Raw genomic sequence first — 17,707 nt, forward strand, 5'->3', positions numbered from 1 at the left:
CGGTCCAGTCTAGGTCGATTCGCCGTGTTCTGAAAGCATTCGGAAAGCATACGGAAAGCGTTCGCAAAGGAAACCTTTCGAAGTCAACATGCGGGAAGTATTCGGTCTATTCTGAAAGCATTCTGAAACCATCCTGAAAACATTCGGAAAACAAACGGAAAGCATTCGGTGATACATTGGGGAAAACACATTCGGAGGGACATTCGGCCAGTTTAAAAAATCACACCACTTTCGTATACGGAAAACAAACGGAAGCTCATTCGGGCCAGTGTGATCGGGCCATTACTGGAGTTGGGGTGTACTGAACAACGTTATTTGCCGCAATTTTGTTTCGGTTAGGCATATCTTTTCTCACGAACGTTCCATGCTAAGACAAAAAAAAGTCACAATATGAGTTGCTAAAAGCGTACAATGTCATTAACCACACACACACACGCACACGCACACACACACAAACGCACACACACAAACACTCACACAATAAGAACAATAACACACCAGCATACGTTTGCATGATTGTGAAAATGTTTATAATTGTGAAAAACATCTTGTCTAAATAAGACTTTATAAGTCAAAAACTATTATAAGTTAAGATAATTATCTTACTTTGTGTACAGTCGACTCCACTCCAGCCTGTTTGACATCCATTGTCACACTTCCCAATTCCGTTGTCACACGAAGATATTACGTAAGTGTTATCACAATGTCTACTGGAACAGCTAGCATTGCAAAGGAAACCATAGTGACCAATATCGCACACTGGAATTAACATCGTGCATATATATATATATATATATATATATATATATATATATATATATATATATATATATATATATATATATGCATACATACATATACATAATTTATTAAAATATAACACAAAGAAACACTATGGTACATATAACTAATTAGAAGCTAACACAGAAACACTCGTACATATAACTGATTCGAAGATAACAAACAAAAACAACTCGTACATATAACTGATCTGAAGACAACAGAGAAACACTGGTACATATAAATGATTATACGATAACACAGAGAAACACTCATACATATAATTGTTTAGAAGATAACACTGAAACACCCAGACATATAACTGATTAGAACATAACAGAGAAACACTTGGTCATATATCTGATTAGAAGATAACACAGAGAAACACTCGTACAAATAACTGGTTAGAAGATAACAGAGAAAAACTCGGACATATAACTAATTAGAGGATCACTCAGAGAAACACTCGTATAAAAATCTGATTAGAACATAACAGAGAAACACTTGGATATATATCTGATTAGAAGATAACACAGAGAAACACTCGTACAAATAACAGATTAGAAGATAACAGAGAAAAACACTCGTACACATAACTGATTAGAAGATAACAGAGAACACTGGTACATATAACTGATTAGAAGATAACACAGGCAAATACTCGTGCATATAACTGATGAGAAGATAACAGAGACACACTCATACATATAACTGATTAGAAGATAACAGTGAAACACTCGGACATATAACTGGTTAGAAGATAACACAGGGAAACACTGGTGCATGTAACTGATTAGAACATAACAGAGAAACAATCTGGCATATAACTGGTTAGAAGAAAACAGAGAAACACTTGAACATATAAATGATTATAAGATAACACAGAGAAACACTCATACATATAATTGTTTAGAAGATAACACAAACACTAACTGACTAGAATATAACGGAGAAAAACACTCGTACATACAACTTTAGAAGATAACAGAGAAACAGTCGTACAATTAACTGATTAGAAGATAACACAAACACTCGTACACATAACAGATTAGAAGATACAGAGAAACATAAAACCTTAAAAGACAACATAGACAAATACTCGTACATATAACTGATTAGAAGATAACAGAGAAACACTCGTACATACAACAGATTAGAAGATACAGAGAAACACTCGTACATATAACAGATTAGAAGATACAGAGACACACGCGTACATATAACAGATTAGAAGATACAGAGAAACACTCGTACATATAACAGATTAGAAGATACAGAGAAACACTCGTGCATATAACTGATTAGAAGATACAGAGAAACACTCGTACATATAACAGATTAGACGATACAGAGAAACACTCGTACATATAACAGATTAGAAGATACAGAGAAACACTCATACATAAAACTTTAGAAGACAACATAGACAAATACTCGTACATATAACTGATTAGAAGATAACAGAGAAGCACTCGGACATATAACTGATTAGAAGATAACACAGAGATGCATTCGTCAGACTAGAAGATAATACAATATTTAGAATCACAAGGTTCGAACGTACTTCACCAAATCGCAAGGCATTTGACAGCCCGCGACCGTAACCGCTCGGCCACCAGAACATCCACAACAATGGGATCGTAGTTAAGAATTAACTCGGTACGAAAACATGCGCCAGGCTTTGCTTTAATGCACAGCAATTTTAAATTGCAACGTGGCTCGTACGTTTAACTAATCATAAATGAAAACAGAAACACTCGAACAGATAAATGGTTGAAAAGAACACCACGAAACATTCGTAGTTATAACATATTACAAAATAATATCAAATAGGAATTTGAATCAGGTAATATAAGAATAGAATAATTACTAAAATTATAATTTTATGTGATAGTATATTGCCTTTTTCGACAAAGCGATAATAACGTTTAGACGTATATATTTAAAAGATGTAATACGTTTTCTTATTTTATAGAAAAGGTGTTACACTGGGACTTATATATCCGTGTGGAATGTATGATGTAGTTGTTACTTCATATATAGGGTAATTAGTTTCATACCTTTACACTGGGTTCCATTCCAGTTTTGTTTACACCCACCAAAGCACTCTCCAGTTACATAGTTACACGGTTGACCTTGACAGTGACAGAATTCGGTGCAGTTGTCTCCAAACGTACCACCATCACAAACTGAAGATGCGGAAACTTAATTATTTGATATATCTATTATTTGAGGTTCTTTTTTGTTTTATTTTATTTATTTATTTATTATTATTATTATTATTATTATTATTATTATTATTATTATTATTTTATTATTTTTTAAATTATTATTATTATTATTATTATTATTATTATTATTATGTATTCTTAATTTCTTCAATTCTATCAATCGTTGATGAGATGTAAATATAATATTAACTGCATCACATAGCTTAGACTACAAAACGTACATTATTGTTTAGCCAAATTTACAACAGATAGTTTCATAGAATATACATTTCTAAAAGCACAACGTAGATATAAACACGAAACAAGGTCAAATTTGAATACGAACATCACAGTACATTCTTTTCCAGTTCAATCGATCGTTGGTTAGATATAAATAGGTGTTAATTGCGTTACATAGCTTAGAAGACAAAGACGATTGTATTTTAGCAATACATATCTGTATATTTTCAAATAGTAACATACCTTAAAGGCATACTGTCACAGATTTAAGAACATTATTTCTCCAAAAATGGATAATAAATAAAAATGACATTAATATTTGGAAACCAAATCTAGCTATCGCATCACCTTAACTGAATCACAATGGGGTGAAATCCATGTCAACCCTGTTGATAATATTAGTTTTTTGAATTATAGACCATTGCCATAATTCAATTAGTTTTAAGAAATATCATTAATAAGTGGAGTATGGCGGCTACGCAGATGATTGAATAAAGTGCATTTAAGGGCAAATCAAAATGGTGTATTTTAGGTAATGCTTTGTTCGACTATTTAATAGGTCTGTGGTCTGTGACAATATGCCTTTAATATGCATGTGTTACAAAATACCATATACACAGAACCCCCCCCCCCAAAAAAAAACCCCAACACAAAACAAAACAAAAAAACAAACAACAACACATGCACACACACACACACACACATGTAAATGTAAGTCAAAAAAGAAAGAAAGAAGAGAGATACATTGTATTCACATCATATTGTCTAACAGACAACTAATATATTTTGCTATTGTTTTAAATTTAGGTACATTTTCAATCCATCCCATCCCATATTTCACGACTGGTATATGCTGATTAAACACTATGGTATGTTAAACGTCGTAAAAGAACAAATCTAAAACGTTGTTGCTAATTTGAAGTAACATTTCTTCAGCAACCACCAGGGTTCACTGTTGTGTTCAGTTTTACTATTGCAATAGTATTGCGATAGTTAAAATACTACTGTGCTAGTATTGCAATAGTAATAGTACTATTGCAATAGTATTGTGGATTCTTAAATCGCTTGATAACAGTAATATGAATACATATTTCACAAGACTACATACCTGTCTTCTAATATGTATGTATGTATGTATGTATGTGTGTGTGTGTGTGTGTGTGTGTGTGTGTGTGTGTGTGTGTGTGTGTGTGCGCGCGTGTGTGTGTGTGTACTTAGATATTTGTAATAATATCACCAGGCAGTGAAATCATGCGTTGATCGTAGACCGTATTTCACTCTGCATAATATCGAAACTATCGATAGTTGATCAAACAATTGCGATAGATATCGATAGTTGAATTAACTATCGATGTATTGCTATCGAGACACTGACTATCGCAACATATCAATAATTCGATGTATCGTTATACCACTACCAACCACCCATAGGAAACATATACGAAATGGGAGCACACAATATAGCGAGTGTCAGGTGGGGGTGTCTCAAGCACATTGTTTTTTGGTTTGTATATAATTTTTTAGCAGAAAAAAAATAAATATTTTGGGCCTAAAATGGGGCGAGTTTCTACTTTCCCTTCGTTTCCTACGGGCCTGCCATCAATGTGAATTAATTATCTTTTGTTTTCTTTAATGCTGTTGTTTTTTTGTTGTTTTTTGTTGTGTTTTTAAATGTTGGGTTTGGGAGGGTTTTTCTGTTTTGTTGTTGTGTTTCGGTTCGTTGTATTTTTTCGTTTCTTTGTTTTAGTTTGGATTGTATTTAGATTAAATATTTTCAAATATTAAAAACATAATGCCCTAAAATTGTGTTATACCAATTAACATTGTGTGTTGAATCTTGTATCCTCTAATAGGGAAAAGCAGTTTCAATTTGTCTGAATATTAGTTTGCATGTTAAAATGTAGTCTTGGAGGACAGTATAGGAAAGATATGTCAGATATTCACATATTATGTATTTGAGTCTATGTCTATGCATAGATTAACTCACTAAATACTTCCACTTCACAAAAATCCATTCCCGTTCCAGCGCCATGAGTGTTGTTAGTCCCCTGGTACAGTGTGATGTACTGAGCCGTGGTGTCGCAGGTAATACGTGTTACATCCGGGCTATTTATCGTTGCTGCACCACACAGATGACCTGTGTTACTCTGGTTCACTGTTAAAGAACTGTACACATGAACTCCATTCCTGCGATATGGGTCTGTAAATATAAACAAAATGATCAGCATTACTGGCCACATTTCTGGACCAAATCTTTGGTACATATTAAACGTTGTGCCCAGGATGATAATATATCGATATTAGTGGAGCGACGCAATAGCAAAAAGTGGCTGGAAACTGAAGCTAAATGCCCCCAAAAGCCATATTATAGCTGAATAAAAAACTTAGTATGTCTAGATTATGGCATTACAGGCCCTGGTGTGATAATCACATGTGGTCACGTTTTTTAGGGAAATGACGTACACATTCCAAATTTACAACTAAATAGTGATACCTTTTAATTGTGTTTCTTTTTATGATCAGCAACGATATTAAAGCGACATTCCTGAGTTTGCTGCTTTGTAAGATGCTCCCGACTAATACACTATTTTGACGATTAAACTTACATATTTAATATATTTTCTTGTTTAGAATATCCGTGTCTGTATTCTCGGTGTGTTTCTGGTCGTCATAGTATTTGTAAGTAGCCCAAACTGGATTAGGTATCCCAATAATTTCGTACGTACGAAAAAAATATATATTAGGGAATAAAATTATGTTTGACCTAGTACAACCCGCTAGGACGACCAGAAACACGTTTAATACATAGTCACTAATATTTTATTCAGAAACAAATGTATTTAACATGTGATTACAGTTAATAAAAATTCTTTGTTGATTGACATCATCTTAACAATTGCCTAAAATTCAGGAATGTCTCTTTTTAAATGATGGTAAATAATCTTTTAATTCCAATAATCATGAATCTTACATATTTACCACATAAACGTTTCACATAAAAAACGTTACGAGCTTGCCTTATTTTCTTTTCTAAAAACTGGTGCCAAACGTCATACCGCTACATCGCAGATCATTTGATAGCTTATTACATCTAGTTTATTATATGGCGTGTTGGCCAAAAATAGTCATACTTTTGAGAATATAAGGCCACGTGACCTAGCATGTTTTAGCAAAAACGCAGTTCAAATTGTGTAGTATATATTGCGAAACCTAAAAGTATTTCTGTGTGCGCATGCGCCATGATGTACCTATATTTACTTGTCATACACGTTAAACCCTGATATAAAACTGGCCACAACTCAGTTGTGTGTGTGTGTGTGTGTGTATGTGTGTGTGTGTGTGTGTGTATGAGTGAATATGTGTGTGTATGTGTGTGTGTGTGTGTGTGTGTGTGTGAGTGAATGCGTGTGTGTATGAGTGAATGTGAGTGTGTGTGTGTGTGTGTGTGTGTGTGTGTGTGTGTGTGTGTGTGAATGCATCAGTATTTAAATGTGTTACATCTACTTACAATCCATCCTGAAGTGAACAGTCACGTTGTGTATGTAATGTGGTTTTCCCAGATCCACTTCCCACCAAGAGTTATTTTGATATGGATCAGTGAGTATACCCGTCTTTAGAGTGTAATCCCCGTTAACACCAGCTGATGGAGGTATGTTGGCCCCATTATAGTGAGAACTCTGGTAGGCAAGTTTGTACAACGCTAAATTATCTGAAATAATAATAATAATAATAATAATAATAATAATAATAATAAAATATGCAAGATCTTGTTAATAGCTTACTATCTTTCTAACCGTTTCTCCTGTTTTAATTTGCACTATTTGTTGTAGTTGTGGCCATTCTTTTGAAAACACAGTCCTGTTTTTGTTCTGTTGTCCTTTCTGCGATCATATTTGCCCAACCATGTTTTTTTTGTGTGGTTTTTTTTACTATAGCGGTTTTGATATTAAAACAGTGCTATTTGGAAGCAAGGATTATCCATCCGAATTGAACATTAATCTGGTGCACCGTTTGCACGTTTCACTTCGAAATTCGAAATATGTATAATATAGTTCATGTATATAGGTATATGTGCGCCATTTCTTTGCTTGGTTCAAGTACTTGTACTGTATGTTTAAACCTAACCCAGTATTTGTAGTTTGGGTGAAATGGATGAACTGGTATTTTTGTAATGTTATATTTTATGTCATTCATTGGAATTTATAGAGTATGCAACATCATCTCGTGGAGAGGCAAGTATAAAGGCTTATCGCCTGTTTGCTGATCCACTCCATTTATTTAACAAAATATTGTTTAAAACATTATCTTCTTTGTACTTGGATCTTTTCGAGCTCAGATCCATTCCACTAGTCTACCGTACACACATCGTGCTAAATATAACGTACACATGACTTCCATAAACACAACTGTAATGGGTGCCGCCATGTTTTTCACTTAACATGGAAGTGGCAATATACACAACGGCCGTGTACACAACATTGTTTAATGAAACAAAGAAAGGAAGTTTGTTTTGTTTAACGACACCACTGGAACACACTGATTTGTTAATCAGCGGCTGTTGCATGTCAAACATTTGACGTATAGTCTTAGAGAGAAAATCCACTTAGACTAATTAGTAGCAAGGAATTGTTTTATATGCACCATCAGATAGGATAGCACATACCACGGAACGAGAGTATTAAACAAGCGGTTTACCACTGGGCTACATTCCGCCCCTTGGCTAACAAGGGCTAGATAGTTTGGTCACCATACACCACCTAAACGTTACATGTCAGTACGGGTTACATCTAGTAATATAATAATAACAACAACAACAATAATACCGGGTAATAATAATAATAATAATAATAATAATAATAATAATATAAACCTCAATAGTAGCAATAATAATATTCATTTAAAAAAAACCCCTTCTTCCGTACTGACGTTGGCCACTGGTCATACCAGAGACGGGATCCAGTGTGAGCGTGCCTGAACCTTGAGTGGATATGGTCACACTAGACACTGGACCCATTGTAAGCGTGCCTGAACCTTGAGTGGATATGTTCATACCAGAGACCGGACCCATTGTAACCGTGCCTGAACCGTGAGAGGATATGGTCATACAAGAGACCGGACCCATTGTAAGCGTGCCTGAACCTTGTGTGGATATGGTCATACCAGAGACCGGACCCATTGTATGCGTGCCTGAACCCTGAGTGGATATGTTCATACCAGAGACCGGACCCATTGTAAGCGTGCCTGAACCGTGAGAGGATATGGTCATACAAGAGACCGGACCCATTGCAAGCGTGTCTGAAACTTTGAGCGGATATGGTCATACTAGAGACCGGACGCATTGTATGCGTGCCTGAACCCTGAGTGGATATGGTCATACCAGAGACCGGACCCATTGTAAGCGTGCCTGAACCCTGAGCGGATATGGTCATACCAGAGACCGGACCCATTACAAGCGTATCTGAACCTTGAGGGGATATGGTCATACCAGTCACCGGACCCATTGTAAGCGTGCCTGAACCTTGTGTGGATATGGTCATACCAGAGACCGGACCCATTGTAAGCGTGCCTGAACCCTGAGTGGATATGGTCATACCAGAGACCGGACCCATTGTAAGCGTGCCTGAACCTTGAGTGGATATGGTCATACCAGAGACCGGACCCATTGTAAGCGTGCCTGAACCCTGAGTGGATATGGTCATACCAGAGACCGGACCCATTGTAAGCGTGCCTGAACCTTGTGTAGATATGGTCATACCAGAGACCGGACCCATTGTAAGCGTGCCTGAACCCTGAGTGGATATGGTCATACCAGAGACCGGACCCATTGTAAGCGTGCCTGAACCTTGTGTAGATATGGTCATACCAGAGACCGGACCCATTGTAAGCGTGCCTGAACCCTGAGTGGATATGGTCATACCAGAGACCGGACCCATTGTAAGCGTGCGTGAACCGTGAGTGGATATGGTCATACCAGAGACCGGACCCATTGTAAGCGTGCCTGAACCGTGAGAGGATATGGTCATACAAGAGACCGGAACCATTGTAAGCGTGCCTGAACCTTGAGTGGATATGGTCATACCAGAGACCGGACCCAGTGTGAGCGTGCCTGAACCTTGAGTGGATATGGTCATACCAGAGACCGGACCCATTGCAAGCGTGTCTGAAACTTTGAGCGGATATGGTCATACCAGAGACCGGACGCATTGTATGCGTGCCTGAACCCTGAGTGGATATGGTCATACCAGAGACCGGACCCATTGTAAGCGTGCCTGAACCCTGAGCGGATATGGTCATACCAGAGACCGGACCCATTACAAGCGTATCTGAACCTTGAGCGGATATGGTCATACCAGTCACCGGACCCATTGTAAGCGTGCCTGAACCTTGTGTGGATATGGTCATACCAGAGACCGGACCCATTGTAAGCGTGCCTGAACCCTGAGTGGATATGGTCATACCAGAGACCGGACCCATTGTAACCGTGCCTGAACCTTGAGTGGATATGGTCATACCAGAGACCGGACCCATTGTAAGCGTGCCTGAACCTTGAGTGGATATGGTCATACCAGAGACCGGACCCATTGCAAGCGTGCCTGAACCTTGAGCGGATATGGTCATACCAGAGACCGGACCCAGTGTGAGCGTGCCTGAACCTTGAGTGGATATGGTCATACCAGAGACCGGACCCATTGCAAGCGTATCTGAAACTTTGAGCGGATATGGTCATACCAGAGACCGGACGCATTGTAAGCGTGCCTGAACCTTCTGTGGATATGGTCATACCCGAGACCGGACCCATTGTAAGCTTGCCTGAACCGTGAGTGGATATGGTCATGCCAGAGACGGGACCCGGTGTGGGCGTGCCTGAACCTTGGGTGGATATTGTCATACCAGAGACGGGACCCAGTGTGAGCGTGCCTGAACCTTGTGTGGATATGGGCATGTAACAAGTGTTTGACCTGACCAGACCATATTTACTGTGCCGAATCATTGGACATAGATAGATAGAGGGGTTGCCTACAATTTTATTTACTACAGACATTTAAAAAAGTTGGATATTTTAGATTATGCACTGCTTTTTTTGTGAAAGACAAATGTTATTACGTTTTCACAGATAAAATATTATCTTGAATGCTTAGATGCGCCGATACACCGCTCATCAAATAGTTTATAATCAGGATGTCTGTCATGCTAATTAGCAGCCCTCATCTGCAGAGCGAGAAGTCGCGGGATCGATCGCCCTATATTAACTCCGTTTTGCCCTGTTGGAACCAGTGCCCTACGATTAGTTAATCAAAGGGCATTTTATGTACTGTCTTGTCTATGTAAAAAGTAAAGTTTGTTTTATTTAACGACGCCACTAGAGCACATTGATTTTTTATCTTATCTTCGGCTATTGGACGTCAAATATATGGTCATTCTGACACTGGTTTTAAGAGAAAACCCACTGTCGCCACATAGGCTACTCTTTTATGACAAGTAGCAAGAGATCTTTTATTTGCGCTTCCCACAGGCAGGATAGCACACACCATGGCCTTTGTTGAACCAGTTATGGATCACTGGTCGGTGCAAGTGGTTTACACCTACACATTGAGCCTTGTGGAGCACTCACTCAGGGTTTGGAGTCAGTATCTGGATTAAAAATCCCATGCCTCGACTGGGATCCGAACCCAGTACCTACCAGCCTGTAGACCGATGGCCTAACCACTACGCCACCGAGGCCGGTTGTTTGTCTATGTAAAAATGCAAATAAAAGACTCCGTGCTGCCTATCGGAAAAAAAGAGCCTATGTGGCGCAAGCGGGTTGCTCCCTTTTCTTTCTCAACCAAGTGTCAAAATAATTGTATGTCAGACGATAACCATCCGTTTAAAATATGCCGAGGTTCGTTAAACATTTCTTTTTCGTCCGTTTGTTCTTTCATTCATTCATTCATCCATTCATTCTTTCTTTCTTTCTTTCTTTCTTTCGTCCTATAATGTATGGCAGGTAATCAGTTTCTAATTCAAACATTCAGGAGACACATCCATAATATTACTAAGGTCAGTGAAGTATTTGAAATTGGGTATCTGACTGCTAAGTTTAAGGGTTCAGAAAGTACAAATGTGTTATTACCTAATAAAAATAGAATACAACTAATAGTTTAATATATGTTTTACTCATGTTGCATGTTGGTCCAGACCATCCTTTTTTGCAGTTCCCAGAACACCCTGTGACATCATCACAACCGGAAGTACAGTGACATGTGTAGCTGCAGTGTAAGCCATACCGACCGTCTGGACAAACTCCTAGAAAGGAAAACAGTGACACAGATCATAGAAACTCACTATGCACTCGCTGGTACTCTATTTGGGAATGTGAACGACGTAATGTTCTTTGGGTGTAGTAAAATAACATTAGAAGAATCTTTCCACTTTCTGCAGCAATGTTATTACCATTTGGTGGTAAAATATAGATAGCGTAATGTACTGTTGATCCTAAACATATCGTGCACATACAAGGCGGGTGCAGAATGTTTTTAGGCAGGGTGCACCTACATGTTTGCGGAGTACACTAACCTAAATTATACATATATCCATCTGTACATAAAATCGAATAAAAAAGAAATCTTCCTTTCCGCGTCTTCCCTCGAGAAACTGTACGACCCACGTCACTGTACACCAAAGTCCTGTATATACAATATCGCTTGTTTCTCGTTCGAAGTAAACTGTGTGTCTGTAGCACTGTTAAAACATGTCGTAAGAGAAAATCAGGATTTGTAAATTCAGCGCGATTAGTTCGAACTTTGTAATGATACAACTATAGTGATAATTTACACAAATCATGCCTGATGTTACACGACAACACGCCCAGCATACACACCAAGTGTTCCGACATTTTGTAACACACCGTGCACCAGGAAGTTAAATAAGTAGAGAGATGGCTGGGGTAGCTAACTGCGTTTATAGCTACTGCACTAGTTTACATTATCTATACGGTTCACGTCATTTCATATGACCTCGTGATGTTATCTAAAGCCGACGAGGAGAAAACACTGTTATCATAATATGATTCTGTACATGCACGTCTCTTTGAAAGGTCTGTGTATATGATTCACTGAATGCTTTCTGGTTTAGTTTCGTAGTTATATCCAACTAAGAGGGGCAGAACGTAGCCCAGTGGTAAAGCGCTCGCTCGATGGGCGGTCGGTGTGGGATCGAACCCTGTCGGTTGGCCCATTTGGCTATTTCTCGTTCCAGCCAGTACACCACGACTGGTATATCAAAGGTCGTGGTATGTACTATCCTGTCTGTGGGATGGTGCATATAAAAGATCCCTTGTTGCTAATCGAAAAGAGTAGCCCATGAAGTGGCGACAGCGGGTTTCCTCTCTCATTATCTGTGTGGTCCTTCACTATATTTTTGACGCCATATAACCGTAAATAAAATGTGTTGAGTGCGTCGCTAAATAAAACATTTCTTTCTTGTTTTTTGTCTCTTTGACAAGTGTGTGTATATGTTTCACTGAATGTTTTCTGGTTAAGTTTCGTAGTTATATTATCCAACTAAGATGGGTGGGACGTAACCTAGTGGTAAAACGCTCGCTTGATGCGCGGTCAGTCTGGGATTGATCCCCGTTGATTGGCTCAGTGGGCTATTTCTCGTTCAAGCCAGTGCACCACGACTGATATATCAAAGGCTGTCGTATGTGTTTTGTGGGATGGTGCATATAACAGATCATGAGTACCGGCCTCGGTGGCGTCGTGGCAGTCCATCGGTCTACAGGCTGGTAGGTACTGGGCTCGGATCCCAGTCGAGGCATGGGATTTTTAATCCAGATACCGACTCCAAACCCTGAGTGAGTGCTCCGCAAGGCTCAATGGGTAGGTGTAAACCACTTGCACCGACCAGTTATCCGTAACTGGTTCAACAAAGTCCATGGTTTGTGCTATCCTGCCTGTGGGAAGCGCAAATAAAAGATCCCTTGCTGCCTGTCGTAAAAAGAGTAGCCTATATGGCGACAGCGGGTTTCCTCTAAAAACAGTGTCAGAATGACCATATGTTTCACGTCCAATAGCCGATGATAAGATAAAAAATCAATGTGCTCTAGTGGCGTCGTTAAATAAAACAAACTTTACTTTACTGATCATGAGTAGTCAATGTGTTTAAAAGTATCTTTGTAAATTGTGTGTGCACATTATTGAGAGTGTGGTGTTTGAGTAGTTTTAGTATAGGGTTTCAGGTGTTACTGTTCTGTTTTAGTCGGTGTTGTGACCTATTGAGCTGTTAAATCCTTAGTCACTTTTAGTAACTGGTATTGATATTAATTAATAAACCTTAATGAAAACAATTCAATATAAGTTATGTCGATGATATGGTGGGTTCGGACTAAGAAATAACAGAGCCAATAATGTGACATTTTTAAAAATTAGCAACATTGACAAAACAGGCACATGTTCAGTGCATTATGAACGGGGTGGGTCTAGGCTGTAGCTGATGAGGGTGTTTAAACCACCCCACGCACCCCACCCCACCCACTCTGTAGACGCGCCTGCAACATTATTGACAAAACGGCATAAACGTCAGGGAAGTACAAACTCAGAATATGAATCTTAAAAATATAAAGTAAAAAGATAATTTATATAATGCAAATATCGCATTTGTATACATGTATTTACTATGTTCTATTATTATTATCAAATACCAGTAGCAGATAATTTTGTTCGTACAAGTATATGATGTGGGCATGTTATACTTTTTTGTGAGTACTGATGCATGTAACATCTTTTGAATTATGGACAATATTTTCGAGTTTTCAAACATTACTTTTAAATGTTTAAGCATTTATCAGTTGCATTTATTAGTTTATAAATTCATTGGTTATGCTTATGTAATAAAAATGCGGTACATACACTTGAACACAAAATAAATCGAACATATTGGAATAAATAGAAATATTTAAATAAAGAGAGGCGCCAGTATCCTAAGTGAATTAAATAAGCAGAAATTAAACTGGGTTTTTTTCGTTTTATTTACATTATAATTTAATTTGTATGTGTACCACCAGACTTAAATTTTTATTATCCAGGAATACATGTCCGGCCCGGACGTGATATCCCAGAAGTCAGATCAGCATTCATAAGGAACCTAAAACCTAGGACTTGCATTTCTAGGTATAGTAGACCTAGGACTTGCATTCCTAAGAGATACATTTCAGGCGGACTACTGTTCCTACGGACTTGCATTCCGTTTACACCGACACCGGCCAGTCGTATCGACACAATCGATATATCAACTCAAGTAAGTTCAACACCACGGTGCTCGGCTGTGTATATAAATATCAGGTGCGTGTGCATGGTTTGGGGCTCCTTTTAAAAACATATTTTCCGGGAGATTGTGACTCGAAACCCTTGAGTTGTGTATTAGAAACAAAAAAATATTGGGATATTCAGAACCGTTTGTCAGCATTTCCTCAATCCCAACTAGTGATCATGATTAGTACATCATGTGTTGTGGTGTGTACTATCAGGAAGTGCATTTAAACGAGCCCTTAAAGGCGTTTTTTTTATTAAGCCACTAGGTACTAGTTTTGCATTTGTCACCAACGCCGGACGTCGGGCTAGCGGATTTGTCGAACTCTGTAAGGCGTACTGCTTTAATGTTAGGAGTAGCCTCTGGTTCGATGGCGAATTTACTTTTTCTCGATTCACCAAATGCACTGAGCGGGGATACACATCGTCTTGCTCTATGTAACACCAATACGTCAAGAAAGAAAATGTTTTCAATAGCTACACACAAATATCTAACATAAAAGCAGCCTCGGCTGCATACCTTTTATGTTCACATATACAGATTATAAATTCAATTTACAATACTGAATACCTTGCTATTAGCAAGCGTAGTGTCGAGATATAACATACCGGTTCGTCATGCATTAAAAATGTCGAACTGTTTGACGTTTGCGTTTCTCTCTGTAATGTGGATTTGCATCCAAATCAGTACAGTATCCGGTATGATTTTATACTATATATGTTATGGAGTGGGTATGCAATTGAGAGATTCCATAGGGGCCATTCTAATATTATGTATCGCTCTAGGAGGTGAGTGGTTTAGGTCCAAATGTTATGTAGCGTTACAGGGTGTGGGTTTACAGAACAGCGCTACGTAACGCACGTTTATAATAACTTTATTGTCTCTTTTTAAATACAATATTAGTAGTTATATATTAACCGTGTTTGTAATCGTCCTATATTTTGCACTCGTCGAACTGTTTTTTATTTCATCATATACATGTATTATTGGTTCGTACTTTCTGAATTGATGGGCTACTAAATCGAGTTTGGGCTACTTACACATAATAGGACGATCAGAAACACACTGTGTATACAGACATCGATATTCTAAACCAGAGAACATATTTAAAGGGACAGTCCTGAGTTTGGGCTACTTACAAATAGAACGATCAGAAACACACTGTGTATACTGACATCGATATTCTAAATCAGAAAACATGTTTAAAGGGACAGGCCTGAGTTTGGGCTACTTACAAATATTAGAACGATCAGAAACACACTGTGTATACAGACATCGATATTCTAAATTAGAAAACATATTTAAAGGGACAGGCCTGAGTTTGGGCTACTTCAAATAGGACGATCAAAAACACACTGTGTATACAGACATCGATATTCTAAATCAGAAAACATATTTAAAGGGACAGTCCTGAGTTTACAACCACTGTAAAATGTTTCCGACCAATGGAGCCTTTTCGACGACGTAATATACAAATTAAATACATTTTCTTATTTCGAATATCAGTGTCTGTATTTACAAGATGTTTGTTGTTGTCCTAATGCTTGTATAGTAACCAAAACCGGATTTTACCTCCCAATAATTTCGTACGTACGAACAAAATATATATCATGAATTAAAGTAAACATTTAGTGCTACAAACATTAGTATACGACCGCAAACACATTCGATATACAGACAGTGACATTCTAAACAAGAAAATTAATTTATTATGAAATAGTGGTCGGCAACAAGGCTATGTTATCGCAAACATCTTATAATGGCTGCAAACTCAGGGCAGTCCCTTTAATATGTAATACTAGACGTTATAAAATGTTATTAGTTAAAACATCTTGCATTGCAGCAAACTCAGGGTAGACCCTTTAAGAAATAGACAAAAAAAGCGATATAGTAAACAGTCTCATATTTGCCTCCAGTGGTGGATCTGGAAAATCCATTTGGGGGAGGCATCAACATCCTGTATGTGGGAAAGTGCATATATTGGTTCTCTATCGGGAAAGTGTGTCACCCACGACTGTACATCAACGTCTTGTATATGGGAAAGTGCATGCAAACAATATATTGGTTCTCTATCGAGAAAGTGTGTCACCCACCCTTGTACATCAACGTCTTGTATATGGGAAAGTGCATGCAAACGATATATTGGTTCTCTATCGAGAACCTGTGTGACCCACGACTGTACATCAAAGACATGTATATGGAAAAATGTATATAAACGATATCTTGGTTCTCTGTCGAAGTAAACGTTGCGTCTGTAGCACTGTTAATACATGTAAGAGAAAAACAGGCTTTGAAAATTCGGCCCAATTAGTTCGAACTTTGTAACGATAAACTATAGTGAGAATTTATACAAATCATACCTGATGTTACCCGACAACACGCCCAAATTGTAAAGACGAATATACATATCAAGTGTTCCGACATTTTCTAATGCACCGTACACTAGGAAGTTAAATAAGTAGGGAGATGGCTGGGTAGCTCACTGCGATTATAGCTACTGCACTAGTTTATATTGTCTATATGGTTCACGTCAGTTCTTATGACCTCGTGATGTTATTTAAAGCCGGCGAGGAGAAAATACTGTTGTCATGATCTGACTTTGTGCATAGACGTCTCTTGTAAATACCTGTGTATATGCTTCACTAAATGCTTTCTGTTTGAGTTTCGTATTTATATCCAACTAAGACGGGCTGGACGTAGCCCTGTGGTAAAGCGCTCGCTTGGTGCGCGGTCAGTCTAGACTCGATCCCCGTCGGTTGGCCCAGTGGGCTATTTCTCGTTCCAGCCAGTGCACCACGACTGGTATATCAAAGGCCGTTTTATGGCTCCTCTTTCTTAACCTGTTTGAAAATGTATATTAGGAGAAGAAAAAACGTTTTATTTAACGACGCATTCAGCACATTTTTATTACGGTTATATGGTTAAGGACCACAAAGATAATAAAAGAGGAAACACGCTGCCGCCAAAAAGCAGCAATGGATATTTTACATACCTCGGCCTTGGTATACCAGTCATGGGATACTGTTCAGAACGGGAAAAGTTCAACTGTAGCCAGATTCACCGAGGAGGTTCGATCCTAAAATGTATGTTAATGGAAAAACACTAGTTCTCACACAAAAGGGGTAACCTAACAATGTTCTGCCCTTTCCATATTCCATGGATCCGCCGCTCTCTCTCTCTCTCTCTCT

The 17,707-nt window shown here is 38.3% G+C and overlaps 1 protein-coding gene across 4 annotated transcripts in view; it reads right to left on the reverse strand.

Annotated features, from left to right (window-relative positions):
- The window catches only part of LOC121392758 (multiple epidermal growth factor-like domains protein 11), a 35,507-nt gene extending 18,535 nt beyond the window's left edge, over positions 1–16,972 (reverse strand). For 2 of the 4 annotated variants that reach the window (XR_005960535.1, XM_041523848.1), the window contains exons 1-6: positions 16,880–16,972; positions 11,388–11,516; positions 6,739–6,939; positions 5,218–5,430; positions 2,841–2,969; positions 607–759 (exon numbers count right to left, since the gene is read on the reverse strand). Coding sequence is in view for 1 of the 4 variants with exons in the window: in XM_041523848.1 (XP_041379782.1) it covers positions 607–759; positions 2,841–2,969; positions 5,218–5,430; positions 6,739–6,939; positions 11,388–11,516; positions 16,880–16,943 (889 nt within the window). In the remaining 3 variants the exon portion in view is untranslated. Of the gene's footprint in view, positions 1–606; positions 760–2,840; positions 2,970–5,217; positions 5,431–6,738; positions 6,940–11,387; positions 12,097–16,879 lie in introns of those variants that run through there. The other 2 variants (XR_005960537.1, XR_005960536.1) reach the window with 2 other exon arrangements.
- Between the last annotated feature and the right edge of the window lie 735 nt (positions 16,973–17,707).

Source organism: Gigantopelta aegis, unplaced genomic scaffold (assembly GCF_016097555.1).
Source record: "Gigantopelta aegis isolate Gae_Host unplaced genomic scaffold, Gae_host_genome ctg4435_pilon_pilon:::debris, whole genome shotgun sequence".
NCBI lineage: Eukaryota > Metazoa > Mollusca > Gastropoda > Neomphalida > Peltospiridae > Gigantopelta > Gigantopelta aegis.